General features: G+C 55.8%; 1 protein-coding gene across 1 annotated transcript in view; it reads right to left on the reverse strand.

Moving 5' to 3' along the window:
* Nucleotides 1-26,899, reverse strand: part of NAV1 (neuron navigator 1) — a 74,527-nt gene that overhangs the window by 24,025 nt on the left and 23,603 nt on the right. The window contains 2 exon segments of the mRNA XM_030965683.1: nt 2,157-2,522; nt 6,205-6,307. Coding sequence (XP_030821543.1) covers nt 2,157-2,522; nt 6,205-6,307 — 469 coding nt within the window.

A 26,899-nucleotide genomic window follows, 5' to 3' on the forward strand; every position in this document is an offset into this window, starting at 1 on the left:
AGGGGCTGTGCTGGATGACAGGAGGCTGGATGAGGGGCTGCACTGGGTGAGGGGATGTGCTGGCTGAGTGGGGTCTGGATGAGGGGCTGTGCTGGATAAGTGCTCCTGGCCAGCTCCTTGTCGTATTTGGCTCTCTGGAGGGAATGCTCCTGCTCTGCTTCCTGGGCTCTGCACCCAGAGTGTGCAGGCCCCTGGACAGGGCACCTCAGTGTACCCCAGCACCCAGCCAAAGGCATGCTCTGGGACAGAGACCCTGCCATGCTGCCCACTCTGGGAGACCCCCCCAAGTCCTGCTGTGGGGCCATGGGGGATGAAGCTGTGAAGCTGTGTAGGTCACTACATGGCTCTGTGCCCACAATGACCCCGGTGAAATGGCTGATCCCCCAGAGATGCCCCTGCGGATAACGGGGTCCTGTGCTGCCCTGGCTCACTCCTGCACCCCTTCTTGGGGAGGGTACCCAGTGCAGGGCACCCAGTCTGTCTCTGGCATGGCAGAGAACTCCAGGCACATCCAGGAGTCCCCATGCTGGGGACTCTGCACAGGAACAGGGACTGTGGCACCTGCCCATGGCCTGCTCACCACAGCACTGACAGCCTCACCCACACCAGGGCATTGTGCACTGCCAGGGCCTCACAGAGCCTCAGCCATACAGGGATCCATCCCCAAAGCTTGTACCTTCCTGAAGGAGAAGTAAATTCTGCCCATAGCAGTGCATGGCTGAGCTGTCCTGGGTCTCTGACCCTGCCCACACTCCCCCTGCTCAGTGATTGACGAATACAAAGTGTTGCTCCACTGCCTCTGAAGCCAAGGGCACCCCAAGGTTATCTGCCTGCATGAGCAGCACCAAGATGAGACAAGGAGGGAGATGGGGAGCAGTGTACCCTTCATCCCCACAGCCAGCCCTGCTGCAGCTTCAGCCATCCAGGGCAGCCCAAATCTACCCCACTGCCAGTCACACCTCGCAGTCCAGTGGCCAGTGGCAGCAAGTGGTGACATGGGACCTCTGGCTGCCAAGCAATAGGTCAAGATCTACAGGAGGGTCCGTGTTGAACCAGCACAAGGCTCGCTCATTCACAAGCACAGGGCAGGCCCCCAAGGTCAGTGCCCATGGGGAGATGGGTCTGACACCCACAGTGCCACAGACACTCTCAGCCCACAGCTGGAGCATGGCAGCGACAGAAGCCAGGAGGTAGCCAAAGGTGTGTCCCCTGCAACTGCAACAGGCACCTACAAGCCATATCTATGGAGCACTGGCCCCAGGATAGGTGTGAAGCCACAGGCTGTGCTCTATCCTGCACCAAACTGATGTGACTACAGCCATCCTAGGAAGGGCAAAGCAGCACTGTCAGGAGGCCAAATATCTCATCAGGCTCTGGGACAGCTCAAACGCCCAACTTACTTATTTTCTGCTGTGCCGAAACAGGAAACCTCCAACATGTTCAAACCTTGGACCCTTGCCAGAGTCAGGGGCACCTCAACAGTGCAGCAGGAGTGGACACATCTGGCAAGAAAACATGAGTCCTGGGAGTGCTGGGTTTGTGCCCATCTGGCAGGAGATGCCCCTGGCTCCATGGGTGGAGGGATGGACGCTGATGGGGGTCCCAGAAGGAGGGACTCTGCTCAGCAGCACACCCTTCTCCATGTGGAGTCATCCATCAGCAATGACACCTCGGTGCCCAGTTCTCACTGGGGTGCTGAGATCTGACCCAGCCTGTCCCACCATGGACCCCCAGGAGTCTCACAGGACACCCCCACAGTGCCTGGGTCACAGGAAGCCACTCAGACTGACTGGTGTAAACTGAAACTGGTGCACTTCTGAAAGCAGCAGGACTGTGGCTCAGGGCATCTGCAGTTACAGACCACGAACTTTTCTCAGCTCCCTGCTCCAGGAACACCCAGATCAAGCTGGACACTTCCCACATGCTGGGAGAGCAGCTCATTCTGGCTCAGGAGCCCCAGGAAGACCCAGATGGTCCAGCACCACCAGCACTGCTAGCAGGGAAGCATCTCCTGGGATGTGGGGACGATCCAATCCTAACCAGACTGGCTGTAACCTATGTTCCACTCCATCCACCCCCACTGTGCCAGGTGAACAGGAGCAGGTGAAACTCCTGGACAACCCCAGTCCAGCACAACTCCCCTCACAGGCACGTACCCCGTGGTGATGTCATCATCCTCCGTCAGCGTCTTGCCCATCAGGTCACTGTCACTCATGTACCCCGACTTGAGCTCCACGTCATCGCTGTCCAGCGCCTCGACCAGCTCCAGGCGGGAGATGTGGCTGAGCTTGCTGGGGCTGCGCATGGGCATGGTGTGCGAGTAGTGCGCGCGCTCGCCGTGCATGTACCAGCTGGGGGTGCCCTCGGAGCGGCACGTGCCCCCCACCGAGGGCGCGTCCCCGGCCTGCAGCCGCGGGCTGGACTGCCCGTAGCGCCAGGACAGAGGGGACGAGCGGTTGGAGAGGCTGGAGACACTCCGTGGGTTGGCTTCATCGCTGTCATAGCAGGTCATCTCCAGGGAGCTGCAAGGACAGGCAGTCAGGGAGTCAGGGCACGGCACAGGGGGCAGGGGAGATCTGTGTCCCGCCTCACCCCTCCAGAATTGGGTCTGCAAGTGCTCAGATACCAAAACTGCCTATTTTGAGGCAGCTAGGCAAGGCCAGAGGCTCACAGGACTGTGGTTTCAGGGATGCTGTCTGTCCTGGACCATCTCCATCTCAGGTGGCAAGGGACAGTCCCCTCCTTCCCTGCCTGGTGCCACCCCAGTGTCCCACAGTGTAGGATGCGCTGGGACATGCACACCACGGTGTTCAGTGATGTCTCCCCAGGGACAGTGGAATAGGACATGGGATGTGATAGGGGCTCTGTGCTCAAGTCAATCTACAAAAGCAACACTCTACCATAGCCCTGTCCACCCACCTCAGAGCAGGGACTGGTGGCAAACACACCTGGGAAAGGGATCAGCACCATTCTGGAGACTGGCTCCAGCCCCAAAATCCAGCTCATCTAATGGGGCACCTTTAGTGGAAAGCCTGAACATGCTCCCCTGTGTCTGGGCTGCTTCTGTTCAGCCACTTCTCCCCCAGCACTTCAACATCTGCACCTCAAGATCACACCAGACCCAGGACAGGACAAGCTGGGGTGGTGGCACCCATCCCAGGGAATGTGACAGTGGGACATGCCAGGGAATGGAGGCTGTGAGTGAAAGAATGCTGAGGGACAGACCTGGGACCAGTCCCTGCAGCAGCACCTCACACTGAACCCCTGTAGACTGAACCCCCAACATCTGGGCAGGAAAGATGACCCCAAGAGAGGGCTGCCCAGCCCCAGGGGCTGCTCACAGTGCTCTGCAGCCAGCCCAGAGCCCACAAGCACTTCAGAAATGGGGAATTCCATCACTCCCTGTGCCTCTCAGGGTGTATTTTGGGCAAATAGTGATTCTAAAACTAAATTTAGCCACGAGAAGCTATTACTTCTTGGAGCAGCTCTTTGGGAACCCACAGTCCTCAAATTGGCTCCAAACACTACTATCAGTAAATTATTCCCTAGCTTGGATTAAAGGTTCCTGCAGGAGCACCCAAAGCCAAACCCAGGCTGCAGCATTGAATCTAAAACAGGGAACTACATTACAAAAAACGAGGAAGTTTGTTAAAGCGGAACTAAAAGGGGCAGCTAAAAGGGTTTTGTTTTTGTCGGCAGCACAAAGGCTGTTTGAGGATGTGCTCCCAGCAGCTCAGAGCAGATGCCAACCATGTCTCTGAGCAGGAGGAACAGAAGCTTCACCTCGAATCCTGGGTTCAGTTCTGGGCCCCTCATGACAAGAAAGACATTGAGGGGCTGGAGCGTGTCCAGAGAAGGGCAACAGAGCTGGGGAAGTGTCTGGAGCACCAGGAGCAGCTGAGGGGGCTGGGGGGCTCAGGAGGGACATTCTGGCTCTCCACAACTCTCTGACAAGAGCGGGGAGCTGGGGAGGAATTGGGCTCTGCTCCCTGGGAACAGGAAAAGAGGAAACGGCCTCAAGTTGTGCCAGGGGAGGTTTAGGTTGGATATTGGAGAAAATTTCTTTCCTGAAAGGGTGGTCAGGCACTGGCACAGGCTGCTCAGGGCAGTGGTGGAGTCACCATCCTTGGAAGTGTTTAAAAAATGTGTGGATGTGGCTCCTGGGAACATGGTATAATGGTGAACATGGCATAATGGTGAACATGGCAGTGCTGGGGAAATGGTTGGACTTGATGATCTTAGAGACTTTCTCCAAGTGTCCTCCAAGTGTCCACTGAGTCTCCTCAGTGACTCTGTGATTTCATGATTCTCTAAGCCCCAAGGACATTCATGCAGCCCTGCTGCCAGGAGCATGGCGACATCTTTCAGGAATAACACTGTGCTCTAACAAGGGAACAGCAAAGACTGAGCCCTCAGCCACTGGATGGAAGAACACAGTGAGGGTAACAAGAGAAATTTGAGGAATAGTTTGTGGAATGAATAAAGAGAGAGCCCAAAGCAGCTACAGGACACCAGCAATGCAGGCACATCCAGAGGACTTGCAGATGACATCTGCATTGGACAGACTTGTAGGAAGTGTTCCCAAGAGCAGAATGAGTGGGTACGTGTGTAATTACAACGTACCAGGGAAGAGCTGACACAGCTTTGGGAAAGGAAAAATCTGGCTCACAGCCACAGAGGAGCTCCTGGAGGGATGCAGGGAGCTGCCGAGGCTGCTGTGGGCTACTGGAATAAAAAAAGCTTCCAAATAAATTCAGCTGTTATGGGATAAGACGGAAGATCTTCACATGTTTAAGTCCTGCTGAAAGGGACAGAGAGGAGGGGTAGGGATCCCTGGGCTATCCATAGCCATTTTTCTCCACGGCAGGAATGCAGCTGAGGCATCCACCATGTGATATACTCACAGCTCATCAAGGAAAGGAAGTGATAGTGAACAGTCAAATCCCACCAGCAATGCTAATTTAATCACCCTTAATGTCCTCGCCCTATTTTCCTAAGACCTGAGCTGAGAAGGATTTCTGAAGGAGCTGAGTGCTGGGGTGAGGAGGGGGGTGGAGTTTGACACTTTTCATTTGATGAAAGCTAAATGAACACAAGGCAGCCCTGGCTTGGCATGAGCAGCGCTGGGCTCTGACCCAGCTCCTGCACCGAGCAAAGGGATGGCAGAGCTGAAACGGATCATTTCAGGAAATGGCCAGCTCAGAAAATATTGCTGTGGCCCCAAGCAAATCCCACTGCCACAGCTCTCTGCTGCTCCTGGCTCAGAAAACATCCAGGAAGCACAGCAAGGGTGAGCTAGGTCTCGAAGGTCTAGAAATTTCAGGCGATGAAAAGGGAGATCAAAAGGCTGCTTCATCATGGACAAGGCTGCTTGAGGGCTGACACGGGAAGGTCTGTAATGGTGAATAGTGAGTGAAAGGTGGGAGGAAGCTGCTGCTTTGTGTCCCTTCCAAGACAAAAAACAGGATCGAGAGAGACCACGAGGTGGCAACACACTCCAGGAGAAGGATGGTCCCGCATCCCCACTTTCCCAACCGGCAAACACCCACACAACCTTGCAAATCCAGAGTGAAGCAGAAACCATGCAATATCTCAAGTGAGTGACCCAGGGGGACACAGGCAGTCCCAGACGTGTGTCAGAGACCCCTAAACACAGACACTGTGCCCTGGCTGTCCATGCAGTGCTCACCCTGTCCCCATCCCCACCATTCCCTCGCTCCAGTCTGGGCAGGGCACCCCAGGGCACCCCCACCTCTGCTCCTGGGCTCTGGCTGAGAGCTCCTCCATCATCACCCTACAGAGAAAAACTAAGCCACAGATAGGGATGGAGCCTCTGGTGCAAACTGGGGTGGGTACAGGTGATATATTGACCTCTGGTAGTCCATTCAGGGTCACCTGACCACTGGGAACAGACCTCACCCCCTCTCTCTGCTCTGTCAGCTCCCCTCACTGCCACCACTCCCCAGGCTTTACTGTCGCAGAGCACTTTAGGGGACAGGATTCTGCTGCAGCACCATGGACACCTCATGGATTTGGGGGCTTCTCTCCAAGCCTCCATGCACAGGGTCCCCAGGTCACAAAGCACTGCTGATTCCCTCCCACCCACATGGCCCTCACCAGGAGCAGAGCTGCTTCCCATCTGCCCCAGGAAGGACACTGACTGTGGGGAAGAGGCTGGGGGGTGGTCTGGTGCTGGGGCCTCACCTGTGAGACACCTGAGAGCCTCTTAGGCTGGACATGGTCTCCTCCAGGTTCTGACGTAGGTCCAGCACATTCTGCACTGTCCTCTTCCTCTGGGATTCAGGGTCTGTGGAGAGACAAAGTGAAGGCTTTAAAGGGATGGATGGATGGATGGATGGATGGATGGATGGATGGATGGATGGATGGATGGATGGATGGATGGATGGATGGATGGATGGATGGATGGATGGATGGATGGATGGAGCACCCCCCTGCCCATGGCCACGACTAACAGCCCTGGCTCTGCCCATCAGGAAAGGACAGGGCAAGTCTGGCATCAGGCTGGAGCTGCACCACCCTGAAATGCCACTCCCAAGCATGCAGCTGGGATGGTGATGTCTAGTTCAGAAAGGATGAGCTGGTAGAGACCAAGTGGGGCCACAGGACCCACACAGGTGACAGGAGCAGCAGTCCTGGAAGAATGTCCCCAAACCTGCCCCAGGCCCCAGGGGTGCTCCAGCTTGGGAACATGGGTGCTGGAGCAGCATCACTTGGTGTGCAGGCAGTGGGACCGAGGGGATGTCGGGGGGTGGAGGACACTGAGCCCCACTCATGAAGGAGTGGCTGCTTCTGTGCAGGGCTGGAGCAGCTGGTGGGACTGAGCCCCCACAGGCACAGCCCAGAGCTGAGGATCCCCAAGCTCTGTCTGCCCTGGGACTTCTCCAGGTGTACACACCCACAGCATGGATGAGTACACACACACACAGAGCCAGCCACCCCCCAAATGCACACGAGCACAGGCATCTACCCACATCATAACCACTTGTGCACATGTGCAAAGATATACAGGCACCTCCACAAACACGTACATCCACCTGCACACACAAAGGTGTGCACCCTGCCCAGAGACACCTGCACAGACGTGTGAGAACACAGACACCTGCACAGAGGAGGGGGTCACTCCTGGCACAGCCCCAGCAGTGCTGTGGGCTCGGGGCCATGGCTCCAGCCCCAAGTCCCTGTCCTGTTCACATGCACCCCGGGCACTAACAGCCGTGCCACTGCGGCTTTGATCCCTGATTTCAGGCCTTTCAGCTGCAGCCTGCCACGGATCTGCAGTGACAGCAGGCGTCAGGGACATGGGATGTGGCTCCTCCTAATGTAACGTGGCAACCAGCGCTTCAGGATTTGCAACGGCACCGGCACCATGTGAACTGCAGGGACAGGGGGATGGGGGACACTGCCAGCACACACCCCAGTGCAGGGATGGGAGATGGGGGACACTGCCAGCACACACCCCAGTGCAGGGACATCAGGATGGGGGACACTGCCAGCACACACCCCAGTGCAGGGACAGGGGCATGGGGGACACTGCCAGCACACACCCCAGTGCAGGGATGGGAGATGGGGGACACTGCCAGCACACACCCCAGTGCAGGGACAGGGGGATGGGGACACTGCCAGCACACACCCCAGTGCAGGGATGGGAGATGGGGGACACTGCCAGCACACACCCCAGTGCAGGGACAGGGGGATGGGGACACTGCCAGGACACACCCCAGTGAAGGGACATGAGGATGGGGACACTGCCAGCACACACCCCAGGGCAGGCACAGGGGGATGGGGGACACCAACAGCACCCACCCCAGCAGCTCCCCACCAAGGCACAGCCACATGCCAGTGCTCAAGCAGAGCTCCTTGAGTGTTCCTTGTCCCCATCACACTCTGGCCACGCCTCAGGCAGTACCCATGGGTGCTACCTCATCCCCAGGCTCCCCTTGCCCACCTGCCCGGGCAGGAGCACCTCAGACCAGTGAAGCGACCCTGATTTATGCATGAAGGGGGTGACAGGCAGGAACAGCCCGATGAGACGGGTTCAATGAAGCAGGTTAAAGTCAGTTGTAGATGAGGTAAAAGGGCTGGTGAGCCCACAGGGCATCCAGCGTGGCCAGCCACATCAGAGCATAAGGACACCCACCCCTGCATGTGTCCAATCACCCCAGTCCAACTCCCAGAACCTGGCTCAGCAGGATACAAGTCATTATTAACTCATTACTAAATCTCCATTGTGGAGATTGGAGGAGTTAATCAAAGGCACAGAAGCTCCAAGTGGTCCCCAGAGCCACAGGATGGGGATGCACAGGCAGTACAGGAGAGGGATGGAGCTGAGGTGGCTGCACACAGGGAACCAGGGTGCAGGAGAGGCTCGAGAGGCCCTCAGTGCTGAAGGGTGGCACCCACCTTGATCTGCAGCCAGGGACAAGGGGACACCATGCCTATCTAGTGGGGCAAGAAAGGATTGTGTTGGCACCTCAAAGCTGCAAAGTCCTGCCCTCAAGTTGCCTGCAAAGATGGATTTTCAGGCTTGAAACGACAGGGCAGGAACCTGTGGCCAGTCCCTGGCTGTTACACTGCAGTGTGTAGGGCAATGGGAGATGTGGGCTCTTTAAACCTCAGGGAACAGCAATACCAGCAATACAAAACCCACCAGTGTCCCCAGGCGGGACTCCATGCAGGAAAGGACCTGGCACCTTCAGTTCCTTCACCCTGGCCCCATTCAGTGGGTGCTGTAACCCACACCCAGCCCCTGCAGCCAGAGAACACACACTCTGGCAGTGCCACATCCCTGCGTGCTGGGCCAGGACTGAGTGGGACAGGATGAAGAGTCACTGTTGTCCCCTGGCGCCGACAGGGCTCCCACCCTGCCAGCTCAGCAGCGTGCTCCTCCCGGGCATGGCTCCCTCCCAAAGCCCCGTCTGCCTCCCCCAGGGCCACCCGCAGCCATTTCCCTGGGCACAGAGCCAGCGTGGGCCTGGCGCTGCCTCCTCCCCGGGCGCCACTGCCAGCGGGGCTGCTCTGGCCGTCCCAGTCCCAGGAGCAGTGGGGCGAGCCTGCCTGTGTCCCCAGCTGCCCTGACTGAGGGGCCGGCACAGGGACACCACCTCCCCTGCACTGCTCTGCTGCTGGGCCACCAATGGCAATAAGCAGCATCCCAGGGCTCAGGGACAAGAGTTCCAGGGCAATGACACCGACCCACATCCCCAGCTTCAACCATTGCCCCATTCGTCAACCATGCCTGGATGAGATCACCCCAGTTCTTGGGTGACAGTCCAGGCCACTCTAGACTCCAGGAAAAGCAGCAGCTCTCACCCTGGAAAGGGCCAAATTGGGACAGGAAGAGCTGCTCACCCACCTCTGGCACATGTCCTGCTGCTAGCACTGAAATGCCACCATCTGCCCCCACAGTGCTGTCCTGGTGGTGACACAGGGACTCCCACAGCCTGTTCCCCAGGGGCAGCGAGGGGCCAGGGGCAGGCTCGGAGCTCACCGAGTCACCGCATGCCAGAGTTGAGTCGAAACCGGAGCCACTGGGAGAGGCTGAAGTGTGGGAACAGCAAGAGAGTGCTGGATTCCACCCCACATCGATTTAGTAAGCTTGTGCAGCCAGATGTTTCCAGCTGCTGGAGCATGGAGCAGCAGAGAAGGCTCAGCCCATGCCGAGGCGGGATCAGTCAGACACCCGGCCTAGGCCAGGCTCAGTTTCCCAGCAGCGATGGCTGGGATGTGTTCTGCAGCACTCCCCACTCCACTGGAGCTGCACACTCAGGGACTGATATCTCCCTGCCCCAGCGCCAGGCTGGCCTGCAGCCCCTCAGCAGATCCCACTGCTCTCGCAGGCTCCGACCATCCTGCTGTTACAGAGGGAAGGGAGTGCTGCCTCTGGCCCTTTGCCCCCTGTTCTGACCATGCACAGGGCAGCCATGAGATGCAGCCACTGTCCCCAGGCCCTGCACTGGAAAGTCACCAGAGCCCATTGCCCAAATCACTTGTTCCTGTGACAGGCTGACATTTGCCTACACCCTCTGCTGTGCTTGAGCAACCCTCACTCAGCTGAGAGCTCCCACTCAACACTCCTTTCTCAACTGAGCCCTTCAACATCAGCAAATATGATACAGCCCCACTTGGCATTCGAGGAAACTGAGGGAGGAAGCCTCAGCCCAGTCCCAACCACCCCCTGACCTGCAGCACTCCCAGGCATGGCTTCCAGCACTGACATTTACACACACTCAGCCACCTGGCACTGTGGGTGCCTGGCCCCGACCCACGCAGTGCCCATCGCCCCCATCTCCTGCCTGCCAAGCTGGGGCAGCAGCAGGTACCACCACAAGAAGGAGCATCTGCAAGGTGGGATACAGGGCCAGAGGCAGCCAAGGAGGAAGAAGAAGAGGAGGAAGGAGAGAGCTGTGCTGGAATGGCTGGCTTAGGGCACACCACTGTCTGCTGTGAGTCTGACTGACAGGCAGCTCAGAACCAAGGCTGGACAAGGCCGGGGGGCTCCAGGCTGTGCTCATGTCCAGCTCTCCCTGCACTTCCCAGAGCAAGCAGCAGCAGTTCCTTTGTCTGTGTGTCGGGGTGCAGCCCGGCCCCGCAGCCGGGTGCTGCCGACGTGGCCAAGTACGTCAAGGAATGAGGAAATAATCAACTCCAAATGGCTCTGACAACTCATTTCAAAGCATGTGGCCACCAGCTCCTGCTGGGGTGAGGCAGGGCTGCATGCATGGGACACATGTGGCCCACGTGCCTTAGCACAGAAACTCATATTGTGTGTGTGTGTGTGTGTGTGTGTGTGTGTGTGTGTGTGTGTGTGTTTGCATCATTCATGTGGGGGCCACATGGCAGCAATAGCCTGCAGAAAGATGCATGTCTGCATGAGTATCACCTATGCCTGTGACCTTGCACACGTGCCCACGTGTCCATATGCAGGCAGTGGGACAGCAGGACACGATACCAACACTGGCACAAGGGTGCCAGGCTTGCATGGGTGCACCGTCTGCACTCAGCATGAGTGTGGCACTCCCACCTGTGTTTTCTTGTCCCCCATGACCCAACTGGTCTCATTTAAGAGGATCCAACTGGGAAAGGACTCCAGCTGGCCCAGTAAAGATTTCAACAGCAAGCAAGAATTCACCGGGAAAGGCTGTGTGGTGTTCCTGAGTCATTCCGGTGGGCCCCTATTACACAGTAGCTGTAACGAATTTCCCCAGGCTGGAAAACATTTCTAACTGCTTGCTCAATTCCTTCCAGTGCATTGAAAAATCCACTAATAAACTCTGCAATAAAACCCATTCTCATGGGGCTGTGAGCCTCCTCCGGCCGCGCTGCACTCCCTGGCTCCACGAACCCTCGAGCAGACTCACACGGCTCCCTCCATCTGCCCCAGCCCCTGCTCCCACTCCTGTTTATGAATGAATCACCACAGGCACCGTTTTGTTGGTATTTTTCTTGAAAACCTTCCACTCTGGCACCTGGAGACCACCTGAGGGGAAACCCAACAGCCCAAGCCCAGTGTGAACCTCACTGAGCCCTGTGGGTTCCTCATTCACACCCTGCAGCCTGCAACTCTCACCAGCATCTGGGTATGCCACCAGCAGTCTTCCTGAATGGAGTAAATGGCTTTATCTTGCATTATTACATCCAGCTCTGATTCCCACTCCTGGATGGCTGGGCAGGGGGATGGTCGCAACCTGCGATCCTTCTCTTTGGGCTTAAATGTCTTTTCCCCCCAACAGCTCCCAAACAGGCAGAATAAGCAGTGGAGATGACTAACAGGGCTCCATGTGGTGACTGCCGTTCTGCAGTGCTGGCCTTGTTTTCCATCTCAAGCCCCATCCCTGCAATTCCTACATGCTTTCACCAAGGATGGACCAGTAGCCCCAAATCACTCCTCTCTCTCTGGAGATGTCCCAGGGCACCCAAGCTGGGCAGAGCGTGTCTTCCACGCTTGCTCAGCGCCCCGGGAAAGCACCACACTCTTTCCTGCAAACCTGCTGCCCCACCCAGAAGGCAGCAGGTACATTAGCACTCCTGGTTTTATTACTTTGATTGGTGTGAGGAGAGAGCTGGCTGCCAGCCCTGCATCCCCTGCTGCAGTGTCAGGAGAGGGTCCTGCTCCCTGATAGGCAAGGACAGGGCCAGCCAGCACCCTGGTAATGGGGGTACTGGGGTACCTGGACAGCCGACTGGTGTTCTGCTGCCCCCAGGCAGATGGATGGCCACCATGCCCTGAAAGACAGCAGCAGCCGCTCAGCTGGTGGAGTTGGAGGTGCTATTCCCCATGGACATGGAGCGCAGCCTCCTGCCATCGCTGATGGCGATGTGCAGGGCAAGCTGCAGATACCTGAGGGCCCCAGCTGTGACTCCACCAAGGCAGGCTGGCCTCTGCACATGGTGCTGCTCTGCACATAGCCCTGCAAGGCTGTGGGAGGAGGTTGGACACGGCCCAGCACGTTCTGCACTTGCCCTTGGCTGAGGAAAGAGAGGCCAGCAGCAAGTCTTGGGGGAGACAATGGGGTTACAGCAGGCAGCACTGTGGGGTAGCATGTGTCCTGCAGAGCCCATGTCCCCCAAGGAGCACCAGCCCCTGCGGAGCCAGAGCCAGAGAGGTGACAGGGCTCTGGTTTGGCACAGCCACCCCATGTCTCACATGTTGGTGGACCCTTCTTCAGAATGACATGGCTCTGCAGGAGGCTCCAACAGTGGCTTCAGAGGGGGAGGAAGCCAATTCCCTACCTGCACTCATTGACTCTATTATTGCACCCCACCACTGTAGTCATCATCTCAGCCATCATCTCCACCACCATCCCCATCACCACCACCATCCCCACCACTGCAGTCATCATCACCACCACCATCCACATCACCACCACCATGCCCACCACTGCAGTCATGATCATCCCCACCATCCCCATCTCCACCATCATCCCCACCACTGCCACCAGCACAGGCAGGGGCAGCCCCACGCTGTGGGAGGGGGCCACCACCTCCCTGCTGGCAGGTGAGAGCAGACAATAAGCAGCTGTGCAGCAATGACAGGCTGGGACTCAAGCCGAATCAGCACTTTAGGGGCGATCGTGGCTGCTAAGCCTTGCGAATCACTGCTCATAACAAGGGCAGGGCTGAGAGACCTGGAGCCTGGACCCCGTCTGGCTCCAGTGAGCCAAGCTTTTAAAAGGGATTCAGACTTTCTCAGGCTAGAGCAGCCATAAATCTACTTAATTGGGTCTCTCCCATACACAAGTTTCCAAGTGAATCCACTGGAGAGATCCAGACTGGGCCTCCAGCCCATTTGTGGGTTATTCTTTCAATGGATGCTGTGCTTGGCCCCAAACCACCCCACCTGCACATCCAAACCACAGTTCCTTTTCCAGATCCAGAGCCTCTAGCTGCTCCATGTCCAGGCATTTCACCTCTGTGCTCCTCTGTGCTGATGAGCTAGGGGAGGCAGAAGTCCCATGTTTTGGGACAGACTCTGCTTCTGCACAAGGCACTACTCACCCAAGAGCCACACCTGCCTCCAAAGCTGCTCCTGAAAGCATCAGAGGAGGTGGGAGCATCCCAACACCCCTGTCCCCAGCACCACAGGTCTCCAAAATAATCCATGCAAACACTTGTGCAGCTTGGGAAGGAGTGGGATGGTAGGTTAACAGGCCAAATCCATGCTCCAAGGGATGCCCCGAGACTCTGGCCACTGGCACACACAGCAGCAGTCACACATGGTGACATTAACTCCCTGCTGACAGCCCCAGGGCTTTGGGAACACAGAGACAGTGTCACCAGTGGTCACTGCACCTGGGATTTGTGCTAAGCTGACAGAGGAGGGTCAGACTGGTCACGCAGCGCTCCATGCCTCAGTTTGCCCTGGAGCCTGCCATTCTCCTCACAGTTCTGCATTACCAAGGTGTGCTAGTGCCCTGCTGGCCGCCAACACTGCACAGCTGTGTCCAGCCTGGTTTCAGCATCCCAAACACAACACCTTTCCCACAGCCACCAGCAGATGGTCAGGGCAATGCGCTGCAGACCCTATGCAAAGAAGCCAAAAAGTGGGGAAGAAATGGAAAAAAGCCCTAATTCCCCAGGGTGAGGCAGAACAGCACAGCCAGGCCCCAGCACAGAGGCCCCAGAGCAGCCGGCAGCAGCGGGTTCACACTCCCCACGCATCACCAGACGCAGGTTGGACATTGTGGAAATTCAAAATTCCAGATGGCTCTTTTTGGGTGGGTTTTTTTTTTTTCCTTGCCTCATTTCCAAGGCAACAAGACTCCCTGTCATCTGCCAGTTGCCATAGAGATTTCACCTGATTCTGCTTCAGCGGAAGAGAAAGCCGGGCTCCTCGCTGCTGCTGAGGAGCCACGAGCCGAGACCGCCTTCAAACTTACTGGGAAGAGCAAAGATAAATGGGGCTTTATATGAGGAAGGCAATGGGCTGATTCAGAGGATCAAAGGAAGGAACTGCGGGTTTCTATAGCACAAATCAGCCCTTCACTTCACTGCTTTGGTGCCCTCCAGATGCGCCCTGCATCTGGGGATGTCGCCAGCTCTCGCTCCAAGCTTTGCCTGGTGGAGGAGGGGGGATGTGGGTGCATGGGGAATCCTGCACCCACTGCTTAGAGCGTATCAAGGACCAATCTGGGCTCCCTGCAGGAAAGGGAGGGCACACGGCCTGTGCAGGTGACAGCCATGTCCTAACCCCATAATGACCCTCCCTCACCCTGTACAGCCCTTCACCAAAGGCCCTGTGACCCAAAGAGCCAAGGGGAGGATGGGGAAATGCAGGAGCAGCTAGGGAGGAGGAGATGTCCATGGGCTGTGCTCAGCATAGCCTGGCTGTCATGGACATGGGGGTCAAGCACCACAGGCCCCCAGGGCAGCCACATGCAGGCAGACACAGGGTATGTTCCTCATCAGCACCAAAGCCATCCCAACAGCCCCATCACTGCTGGGGATCATCCATGGAGACGGTGTGGATGCATCCACACCCCAAGCCCAGGTGCAGCACGTGATTTAGTCATTCCTCCCAGACCCACCCTCTCCCCAGGCCCCTGTGACAGCAGCCCTTGGACTCTCAGTCAGATGCCCCAAATGAGTTGATCTGATATGCCCCTGCCTGGGGCTCCCAGTTGTCAATGATAATGAATCCCTTGGGCACAGGAGAAAGTTCCAGGCACTGGCAGGGTGCTCATGGGTGGCAGTCACCCCTGTGTACAAAAGGCCAAGGTCCCCACACTCATCCCTCCCCACTGGGTGCCCAGGTCTGGCTGAAAGGGCATTTATCAGGTCCCAGAGCCTCTGCCCTCCCCAGCCCATATCCCTGCACCAGGGCCAGCGGAGAAGGGCCCGACTGGGCAGCTCTTAGCTCGAGTTGGCTCTGCTTTGTAGAAGAACAGTCATTAGCAGAGCCAAATTTCCCATTCCCAGCCAGAATACAGCCATGCTTGGGGAAGCTTTATATTCACAGAGACAAACAACTCACATTTGCTTTTTAACTGTTGGAATTGCACCCACTGGGACAGAGCGAACAGGGAGCCTTTTGTCCCCCTTGCCTTGTGACTGAGAGCTTTGTGCAGAGCAATGCGTTGCAAACATAATTCTCCCCGGCCTCAGCTGGGCTCTGGTAGACACTTGGTCTGTCTGTCCATCACCAGATCAGCCAAAGAGTCCTCATGTGTCTCCAGCAGGAATGCAAAATGTCCTCCCCAGCTTCCCTGGCAGCCTGTGGAGCTGCTCCACACTGAAAGATCAGAGACACTCAAATGGACCCAAAACACAGCTGGTGATGGGGGCTCTTCATCTCTCAAGTACCTGGGGTGGGCAACCAGAGTGGCAGGCAGCTACAGGCAGCAGAGCTGCTCTCTGGGGCTACAGCTCACGTGGATGCAAGGAAGAGCAGCTCCAAGCATGGAAAATCCCAGCATGGCACAGGCACAAAGAGCAGCTCATCGTGAGCCTCCAGAGAAGGTGCCCCAGCCACACCCCAGAAACGGCATCTCTGGAAACCTCCAGCCCACTGCCAAGCTCCTGAATATCAGAGCTGGCACTCACTAAGCTGTGAGCACCAGCAGTCCTTAGAGCTCTCACTCTGGAGAGGGACAAGGGACTGCTCTCCCAGCATGGGACATGTCCTTGAGGCACCAGCTGAACCCCCACCTCAGCCCAGCAGCACCACTCAGGGATGAGCATCCTTCACTCCAGAAGAGGGAGATCCTGGAACAGCTGCTCCCCTCCAAACATTCAGCTTCAGGAAGGGGCTCAGCATTGCAAGCACACCCTGGGCTCTCTGCAAAGCCTGGGGGATGTGCACCATGAGGGTCCAGCTGACAGCAGGGTCAGACCCCAGGGTAGGTCATCAGCCCTTGCACCAGAGGCTCCCTCAATAGCCCCGTCGAGAGAAGAGACTGGGCAGGAGGCAGAGCACCTCGGGGGGCAAACCCAGCTTAACGAGTTCCAGGCTCGTTAGTAGATCTATTGTTACTGCATCCCGCGGGAGGAGGGAGATAACACAGGCTATTTTTGCTTCCATCTGGGGAATCGTTTTCCTGCAACATGTACTGCCACGATGCTAATTTTTAAGGCTGATGATTAATTGATGTCAGGCTCATTACGGGGCCAACGGATCTCTCTTCCCTGGGAGCGCCAAGGACAGAGGGAGACGTGTTTTGACAGATGTCGCTGGAGCTGCGTGTGAGTGACGTCCTAACAACAGAGGAGAATAGGAGCCATTACCATGGAAAGCCCTGGAAATGGGAAGGGAAGTGCCTGCACGCGACCCCAGCACCCCTCCTCGAACAGCCCCTAATCAGCCCTTCACGCTCTGCCCCGTGGTTACCAGGGCTTTGCTCCGGAGATAAACGGTCTTTGTGCACACCCAGGGAGAATTGAATCTCCTGCCTGCGGCGAGGAGGGCTTGGCCTTTCTTCTCCCCCTCCCCAGCCTCGCAGGAGGGCCAGGTGCCAAATTCACTCTGGCACCAGAAGCAGCAGCCTGCAGGGAGCCGGAAACAAGTCTGCAACACATATGATCCCCACGATTCCCGCAAGGCTCGGGCTCTCCCTGCGGTCCCCGGCAGCAGCGGGGTGGGTGAGCACTGCTGGGGTGCCCAGGGCTGCTGGTCGTACCAGGCACTGGGCAAGGTTCACCCTGAAAATCGTGGCAGCATCTGCAATAGCAGCCCAGGCAGGGCTGCAGATCAACACACATATCACAGATTTTGGGGTCCCTTCAGTCTGCAGCATCAGCTGCCCAGGTGATGTTCACGCCAAAGCAATCCCCCCATATCCTCCCAAAGATGGAGCTGTGCATGCTGAGCGGCAGAAGGATTGCTTGAAGAGAGTGCCATGGCTCCTACAGCAACACAATGACCTCCTGCACTCCTCAGGTCTCCCATGTCCCCTGCCCAGAAGCAGGATGAGGCATCCTTCTAACTCAGTGGAGAGCATGGGGTGATCCTGATCAGTGCAGATGATCTCTCCTGCCCACTGTGCCAGCTCCCCAGGGCCGCCCTCACTGCAGTCAGGGGGTACAGAGCATCATGCCCTGCCACAGCTCTCAGCTTGCTTCCCTCCCCACCAACATTGCCATTACCTCTGCTGGCCTTGTTACCTGCTCCTCCAAACTTCCCTGGGAAAGGTAACTAACCCACCGGAGCCAGGAGCAGCACCAGCCCCACATCTCTCCCCATCATGGGGCTCCACACCCAGCACCCAGGGCTCCATCCTGCTGCCCCACAACAGTGCCTCCCATCCCTGTGCCAGGGACATGCTGGGTGTGTGCTGGGGAGCTCAGCAGCAGCAGTCTCCTGCATCCATACTCAGCCAAATTCGACACCAGCTCCAAAGGCTGCACAGCCAATCTGCCAGCAGTGTTATTACAAACTTGTGTTAATTGCTGCACAGTGCCTCGAGCATCCTTCACAGGGGGAGGGATGCAGATAAACTGTCTATTCTTAGCACTGATGGTTCCCCACTCCTGGTGCCGGCCCACACCATCCTCCAACTGCTTCCAGACCTGCTCCCTCTCTCAAAGTGCACTCGGAGAGTCCCCACCACCAGGGAAAGGTTTTCTTGAGCAGCAGTTATGCTTTTCCCACTAAAGGTGATTTGCAGAGAAGGAAGGTCCTGTCTCCTTCAGGAAATCTATTTGTGCCACAGGAGGGAAGGGCATGCTTGGGACCAGAAAGCTTCATGAGAGCTACCGCTCGGTCTTTACCCAGGGGCTAGGGGCTGGCATGGAGGAAGTGTGCTTTACCTCCACCACCTGCATTTGTGAGTGAAGGGATGCTGACACACCCTACTATTCTATGCAAAGAGCTGCTGTTCCACCTACAACTCCAAATTTTACTGGGGGCCTGGCAGTACATGGGATGGACAGGGTGAAAAATGCTCCCAGTCAGGCACCAGTGCCAATCAGAGGGATTTCAGTGTAGCCTCTGGACTTTCCCCAGTGCAGCTCCTGTGGCTGCCCTCACTATGCACCTGCCAACACCAGGGGCTGAGTGACATGTGATGACAGCAGCCATGAGTCTCCAGGCACAATGGGAGAGCAGCCACTCACCTCTGGACCCCACACACGGACAAGCCCCATCCCCTGCAGGCTGCAGGATCCCTTTAAGCATGCTGAGACCACAGGGAGTTACAGCCCCAACTTGGACAGCTGGGATCCCCAGCCAAGCTCGAGACAATGCCATTCCCTGAGCTGTCAAAGCGCCAGCGCACACCGTCCCACAGGCAGACCCTCCTGGGAGTGCCACGCTTCCAGGATGGCGCAGAGGGGTCCCTGGCAGCACTGCAGCTGGGATTTATCTTCTCTAAGAATATCTCAGCTCCATGCAATGGCTGCCTGCGCAGCACAAGCCCTCTTCGCTGTGGGAAGCAGCTCTGCAATGTGCTTTGAGCTCTTCTCCCCAAATTTGCTCTGGGGGCTGTCCAAGCACTGACGATGCACAGCCCAGAGCCACAACTGCTGCAAGAGAACCGAGCCAACACTACAGCTTGGGGGGAAAGCATCAGCCAAAAGTCACTCAAACAAGGAAGCAATTTGTCTTATTCTGGCTACACTCCCTTGAAAAAGCAGCAGAGAGCAGGGAAATCAGGATCACGTGCAGCGCGCTGACCGAGCACCCACCGCAGCAGCAATGGGGAGCGTTCACACCAGGAGCCTGACAGATAGAACAGAATAAGGGAAAAAGGATGGAAAAAGAAATGCCATGTGACCCCTCACTCGATCCAAGGCAGACACCACATCCAACAGTTCAGAATATGCAATACGCACAATGAGCTCCAGTGAGTAATTAATCCCTTCAGGAACACTGTAAGTGATTGCAGACAGCTTACCAAGAAAAAAAAATTGGAAAGTCATTGAAAAAATTACCACAAAGTGTTTCTTTTTCTTTTCCAGCCTGAAATACAATGAGATCTGCAAGAAGCCCTCTCTGCTCTGCACAGTGTGACAGCAGTGGATTTCCAACAACCAGCTGGTTTTGCAACAACACTCAATCTACCTGCCAAGGTGAAAGTTGTGAGAAACCAGCCCAGCCTGACACAGGCAGCAAGAGTGGCTGGTACCAGTGCTGGGCCCTGGCCTTGGTGTCAGTGGGACACGGTGGAGGGATGCTTCTGGAGGGACAAGGCACGGCACAAAAAGGTGTCCATGATATCTGACAACTTCATCGGTGATTCAAAATTTCACAGGTCAGAGCTTGGCTTATGGAGCAGGACAAGCCCTCCTGGTGATGGGATTTGGGCTCCCTGGTGATGCTTAGCTAAGTGAGCCAACCTCCCCTCCCATCTCCACCTCTCCCCTCCATCCTTGTGCTCCCTCTTGCCTTCTTCCACTTTCTCCAGCACTAACCAGCCAGTTCTTCAGCTGGAAGGCTCCAATTTGGACCAAATTCTGACCCACTGCACCCAAAGTTCTGCATCTGCTCAGTGCCCTGCACCACCAGGCAAGGAACCACATCTGTCCACATTCTGCCCTGTGTAAAGTGACCATGTGTGGGTGATCAACCCTGCAATCTCTGTGAACAGGCAGACAAGCATCCAGAGGCATCTGCAGGGGGGTGTGTCTTGCCCACTCCTCCAGCCTCAGTCCCCCACCTCCAGGGAGCACTGACCCCCAGCACTGACCCCCAGCCAGGGGGAATTACAGAGCACAGCAGCTGCCTTTTACTTCCATAATTTCATGGTATTTTTCAACCAACTACTACTACTTCTACTTGTAAAACAGGAGTTTATTAAAAAGGGTATTAGGAAAGGTATTTTCTCCTGTCAATAAAGTGACTTAAAATTAGTTGGAACTTTCAAATTAAAAACACAACCTAAACTTTCACGTCCACTTGCAATCACTCTGATTTGGAAAACAGTTTTTTCCTCATATCCTCTCCTGGGTTTTCTCCCCTCTCTCCTGATCTCTCCTCACCATGTTTTTGTTTAAAAATTCATCAGGTCAGGGAAAAATGCCTGGGCAGGAAAAGAGGGTGGGGGAAAAAAAAAAAGGCAGAAGAAACTGTAGCTTTTGCAAACCCATCTCAGCACAGGGGAGAAGAAGAACTTCCAGACTCACCTCCCTGCTCTTGGAAAGCAAAAGGCACTTGGAAGGACAAGGGAATACTGAATATTAACCAACCTCCTGCACACTCCAGCAGTAGATGCGGCCTCACTGACCCTCCTCAGAGTTCTGTGATCCTCCATGGCCTAACAGCTCCTCTAGCACGGCAACCAGGGGAAAAAGGGATGGATGAGGCAGGAAAAGAACCCTGGGTGTTGGTGTGGGATGCAGCCTGCACTGACCATAAACCCTGACTGCTGCCCCCAGCTCCTGACAGGGCTCTCACTCCACAAAGACAAGTGCCAGCTCATGTCTGGCCATGGCACAGCTCCGAGCTGGACGCTGGCTGATGTGAGGCACACCGCACAGGCAATGCTGATTTGGGGAAGGACTAAGATGGTGCTTGCACAGCAGCAAGGGTGCTCCCCTACCCAGTGGTGCAGGGACACAGAACCACCACAGAACAGTTCAGGTTGGAAGGGACCTTAAAGTCCATCTCGACCTAACACCTCCTACCTGACCAGGCTGCTGCAAGCCCCATCCATCCTGACCCTGAACACTTCCAGGGATGGCACAGCCACAGCTTCTCTGGGCAACCTGTGCCAGGGCCTGACCACACTCATACTAATGAATTTCTTCCTAAAATCCCTTCCTGCATCCCTGCAGTCACTCTCATCCTAGGCAGATCCTTCTCTGCTGTTCCAGAGCTTCCCTCTTACAACATGATTTTTGAGGACAGCTGCTGCACTCTCCACACAGGATGTGTGCAGCATCGGCTTACGAGTGAGCACACTCTGCCAGAGGATGAAAAGCTATATGGAAATGGAAGATCATTACCATGATCTCTGTGGAAACATCCCATCAGAGCAAGTTTTTTGTCCTCCTCCTTCTCTCTCCCCATGTGCACAAATTCTGGCACCCCATGCACCACTTGGCATTGCCTCAGCACTGTGGGTCCAAAATGCAGGCGTCTGATTTCTAAACCCATTGTCTGGGATGTGCTATTGAGCTGCAAAACATGGAAGGTTTGGGATGGAAAACAGGCATCTCCTGAAACACAAAAAGAAGCTGGCAACCCAGATTTTATTTGACTTTGAAGTTACAGAGAATGTCAACCAAACACAATTTGCTTTATTCCCGCAAAGGGAACGAGAATCTCAGCCACAAAATAAACCCACACCTCTGCCCCTGGAAGGCAGCAATGGACAAATGGGGAGCAGAGCAAAGAGAGCTCTACTGGTCACTGCTGCAGCACAGAGCAGCTGGGCTTGGAAACACATTACCCTGCTCCACCTGGGAATGTGAGGCAGGAAAAGCTGCTTTGTAAATTTACTTTTGATTTGGAGCTCAGGGCTCGTGTGCCATTACATTTAGCCAGTGCTCCTTATTCAGTTCCAGGCAGGGAGGTTTGCAGGAACCCCCAGAGTTTCACCCATTTTAATTTTAGCACGGTGACTGTTTGTACCAGTTACCTGCTGTTCATTTTTGAGAGTGAACAGGGTGGGAAGTGCCCAGTGGTACAAACAGCAGCTGAGCTGAGATCAAATCCTGCCTCCAGGTTACTGAACTTTCCCCACCATAATATCTGATGAGTGACCTCTCACTGCAGATTCTGCTTTCAGAGGAGCAGCTTTAAAAGCCCAACCTCCAGGCCCTACTCTGCACAGTCCTGAAAGCATCTCACAGGCTCCAGGATGAGATTCCCTCACTCATCCCCCATGCTGCTTTATGAGTGGGGCCATTCCCCTCCCTCGCAGGAATCAGCCACATGTTCTCCATCTGGGAGCAGATGCCCATGAGCCAATAAGCTCAGCTTGGAAAACTTCACTGAAAATATCACCAAATTTCTGAGTGCTCTACAGACCGCAGCCAGATGATGGATTTTAGTGCTTCAGCAGTCCTGGGACGCTGTTTGGCACAGCACAGTAAAAGCACAGCTAAAAGGGCTCAGGGAAATGGAAATGAGATGGCTGGAGGTGCTGCTGCTGGAGAGTCTGCCCTCCTCCAGATGATCCAGCCTGTAAGGAGGGAGGGTCTCGGTCTGCTGGTGAATCAGCCCCCAAACAGCTGCTGTACTCAGCCTGGAGTGTTGAAGGACACCAGCTTGGGCCTCACAGCAATCCCTGCCACTGCTGGGGCACAGGGCAGAGCCCTGGGGAGAAAGGTGACGGACCACGTAGGGCAGGGCCCCTCACTGCCCCATGCCAGCCATGCCCATGGCACTGCTAGCACAGAGCTGAGGAGAAAGAGGCCTGGGGTAGGTCCTGGGCACTGCTCCTCCCCACAGGGTCAGGATACAGCCAGCTTTTGATGCATTCAACCACCGACAGTAGGAGACAGGAGTCCAGACAGTGATAAATCCAGCCTCACACAACCCAGGATGAGACACCAAAATGGAATTTACCAAAGGACCTTAAACTGATGAGCTGCGAGCTCCAGGCAATGAACAGCCCGAGGCAGAGAAGACTCAGGCCTGCTCAGAGTCAGGCAAATGCTGGTACTTCCCCTTGGCCAGCAATCACACTTCTCCAGGCCAGGATGGATTTTAACCCCGCCGAGCCTCTGTACACATTGTCTGGGAGAGAAACCACCACCACCAGGAGCCAAGAGGTGCCAAGTGGCACCTCTGCCCCCAGGTCCTCTCTTCACTACCCACCCTGAGGTGCAATGCACAGCCTGTCCAGGGTGACTTCAATTCCCTGGAAGGGTTTTGTTACATTTTTTAATGAATCTGGGGTCCGGGAGAGGCAGGATGCAGGGCAGCCACCTTTCATCATGCCCAGTGGATGGGGCAGCCTCAGAGAAAAGCCCCTGGGCTGACCCCATTGACTCCCCACAGCTGTTTCCCTCCAGCAGCCCTGTCCTGATCCAGCAGGACAGAAAGCACCATGCCAAGCACCAATGGAGCCAGACTCAATTTCCTCCCATCCTTTAGTCTGCAGAAACCTCAAGCCCTGCACAGTTCAGCTGCAGGGCGAGTCCAGCTCCTCAGGATTCAGCACACGCTCCTCTGGGCTCACGGCAGCAGAAGTTTGCAGGACATCATCTGTCTGTCCTCCCTGCTGACATGGGAGGAAGCTGAACTTCTTTGTTTCCCTTGCTTCTGTACTGCCTGTTGGGGGTTTGGAGCCATCTCCTCATCACTCCCTTGGTGCAGTAGTCTGAAGGCAAGGTGGCTGTGAAAGGCCATAGCTGGGTGGTCAGGGGTCCTGTGACAATGGTGGCCTCAGCACGCTTGGCTCCACATCAGCCCTGCCCTGGCAGGGCTGGACCGTCCCAGTTTCCAGCCAGAATCTGTCAAATGTCTTTCCTCCTGCTTTTAAGATGAAGGGAACTTTGTTGTCTCCCCTCCCACAAAGCAGTGCTCCCACCTTGGAGCCTGCCAAAACAGCCCTGCCTTACCTCATTTCACCACTGCCAGGTTATCCCATGACCCTGTACCCACCCTGGCAATGCTGCCTCAGGCCTCTGAACCACCAAAGCTGAGAGAAACCTTGGGATGTGGGAGCAAGCATCCACGAGGCTGAACACGTGTCCCCTGCGGCACCACACCGGGAAACAGCCGGGGAGGGACGTGCTGGCCCCATCGAATGGCCCACAGCACATTTTCTGCCAGCCCCAGCTCACCTCGGGGAGCTCCAGCATCGCAGTGATCAATGTGAATTAGCCGCTATCTGCTCTTCCACTTGTTTGCATCAGCTTGGAAATTTAACACCAGGACAGAGATAAAGTGAACTGGAAATACCCCGGCAGGCCTAACACTTCCAGCCTGAGGGGTTCATACAGCTGATGAGTTTCATCATCACAGGTTCCAGCCCGAAGAGCAGGTTCCTGCACTCCCCATGCACATCCCTCCCTGCCACTGCCTGCGTCTCACATGCTGGGCTGTGAAAGGGCTGCTCTCTGTAAGGTGGGTTTTACAGAGCCCAAACTGCTCCTCACCACACTCCCTGCAAAAGCTGATGATGTCCTGACAAGAAAACCCTGCCATTATTAACCAGCTGAATCTCCAGGCCAGAAAAACATCAGGGTAAACCCCTTTTAGTATCAAACCAGGCTGGCACAGGACCAAGACAAGCCCCAAGTTGACATGTGGGAAGCTGAGACGATGACGCTGCGCATGGGCGACGGACGTGTGATTTTGAGAAGTGTCTCCTCAGTGAGTTATTCTCAGCGCACAGCAGTGCTGAAGCTCACACACTATAAATAGCCAGCAACAGAGCTGTACCTGCGCCGCAGCTCAGAACGTGCCTCAAGCCAGCTCGTGGAACTGGGAGTGCCAGGCTGGGGCAGAGCCAGTACCAGGGACGCTTGAGGCCCATGACAAAGCAGAGGTGTGAGCTTCAGGCAGTGTGGGCTCCCAACAGAACCAGTAAGGGCTAGGTTTGGCCATGACTGGGTGCTCTTGAAAAAGCTTATCTGGTCACAAGGTCTCACTGCCAGCTTTGTCACTCTTGATGACACAATCCTGCATAAGATGAACAGAGGTGGATATGCAGGTTCTCCAGACACCAAGCATGCAGGCTGGCAGCCAGTAGGGCTGGCATGAGAAATAAAGGTGGTTCTACATTTCTCCAATGCTAAAGGTATGGTACTACCCATCTGCCATGCTGCAGTTAGGGGGACCACTTTTATATTGAATGGACACTAGACATGGACTAGAGATTAGGAAGAAATTCTTCCCTGTGAGGACCTGCCACAGGTTGCCCAGAGAAGCTGTGGCTGCCCCATCCCTGGAAATGATCAAGGTCACGTTCGACAGGACTTAGAGCAACCTGGGTTAGTGGAAGGTGTCCTGGCCCATGGCAGGGATTGGAGCAAGATGATCTCTAATGATTTAACCCAAACCATCCTATGGTTCTATAATTTCCCCTCCAGTTCACACAGCACAGGCTGCAGTGCCCACAGCACAGCTCTGCCCGTTTTTCTGGCTTACATGAAAACAACCAGAACCCCCAGCAGCTTCAACAAGGATCTCATGCCATCCTTCCAGCTCACCAAGCAAGAGGTTGTGATCCCAGAGCCGAAGCCAGCCGAGCAGCGGGTGAGCCAACGAGCTGGCACAGCGCCCGGCGCTTCCGCTGCGTCACCTGTGGCTGCAAGTCAGGCTCACAACCTGCCGGGGAACCGCGGCTTCAAGAGTGCAGCTCAAACCCTCAATTTCAGTTCCCCACTGCAAGGCACCTCCTGAGTCCCTCCTAGCCAGCTCACCATCCCCTCCCTACCCACTGGGCAAGATCCAGCCTGAGGGGAAGGCAGAGCAGCCCTACCTTTACATCTTCAGACACTCATTTCTGGATTCACCATAAAATCTTTCTGTAATTTCACGGGGATGCTTGAGGCCAGACCCTCACAGGTACACAGGAGGACTGCAAAGTGCCCACCTCTGGATGAGCAGGACAGCTAAGAAGAGAGACAACAAGGCTGACACAACACCAGAGCAATGTGGAGTGATTAAGAATCACTGATACCTATGCCAGGTGGAAAATCCTGTGCTCCCAATGTGCTGACATGCTCACATGTTCACAGAGGTGGAGGCACATGTCCAGCTGCAGGACACATCTGCATTTCACTAGGCAGCACGGGAGCACATGTGTGCCCAAGGTCTGCTCAGGTCCCCCCTCCAGGGAGCTCACATGCCATGCTGTGCCAGGGCCACAAGGCTCTGGAGCCAGTTCCCTGATCCATGGCTGCTCCCAGGAGCAAGGAAAATGTCCTGACCAAATATGCTGAGCTTCTGCTCAGCTTCCCTATGCGGATTCCAGCAGGTCCTTCAGTGGGAGATGAATCTCAGTCCTCCTCCTGAAGTAATAAAAAATACATTATGCCCTCAATTGAACAAGACAAATACCAGCACAAGGAATGAGAGAAATGCTGGCGTGAAACAAAATGTGGAAGAACTGGATTAGGGGAAGGACCAGCAAATCAGTGGGCACTGGGCACCTCAGTGTCACACCCACCCTGACACAAGCACATCTCCATTTGCACAGCTTCTAATCTCAGCTCTGCAATGCAGCATCCCCTGACTTCCCAGCTTCACGGCTGCAGCATCCCTGCCTTCCCAGCTCCCCTCCTGCTCAGCTCCGTGCTCTGAGCTGCAATGCAGCAGCCTGGGCAAGCCCTGCTCTCCCTTTTGCCCCTCCATCCCACCACGAGGCAACACTGAGCCTCCCAGCCGAGCTGTGAGCCTCACACATCTCTGCCCTCCCAAGCTCACTGCTTTCCAGCCGGAGAACTGGCAACCCCTTCCCTGGCTCCCCTGGGAGAGCCGCTTAGTGTGTCTGGAGGAGGACGTGACTTTGCAGGGTGGGGGATATGGCAGAACAGCACCATTATCTGA

This window comes from Camarhynchus parvulus, chromosome 26, assembly GCF_901933205.1.
Source record: "Camarhynchus parvulus chromosome 26, STF_HiC, whole genome shotgun sequence".
NCBI classification, from domain to species: domain Eukaryota; kingdom Metazoa; phylum Chordata; class Aves; order Passeriformes; family Thraupidae; genus Camarhynchus; species Camarhynchus parvulus.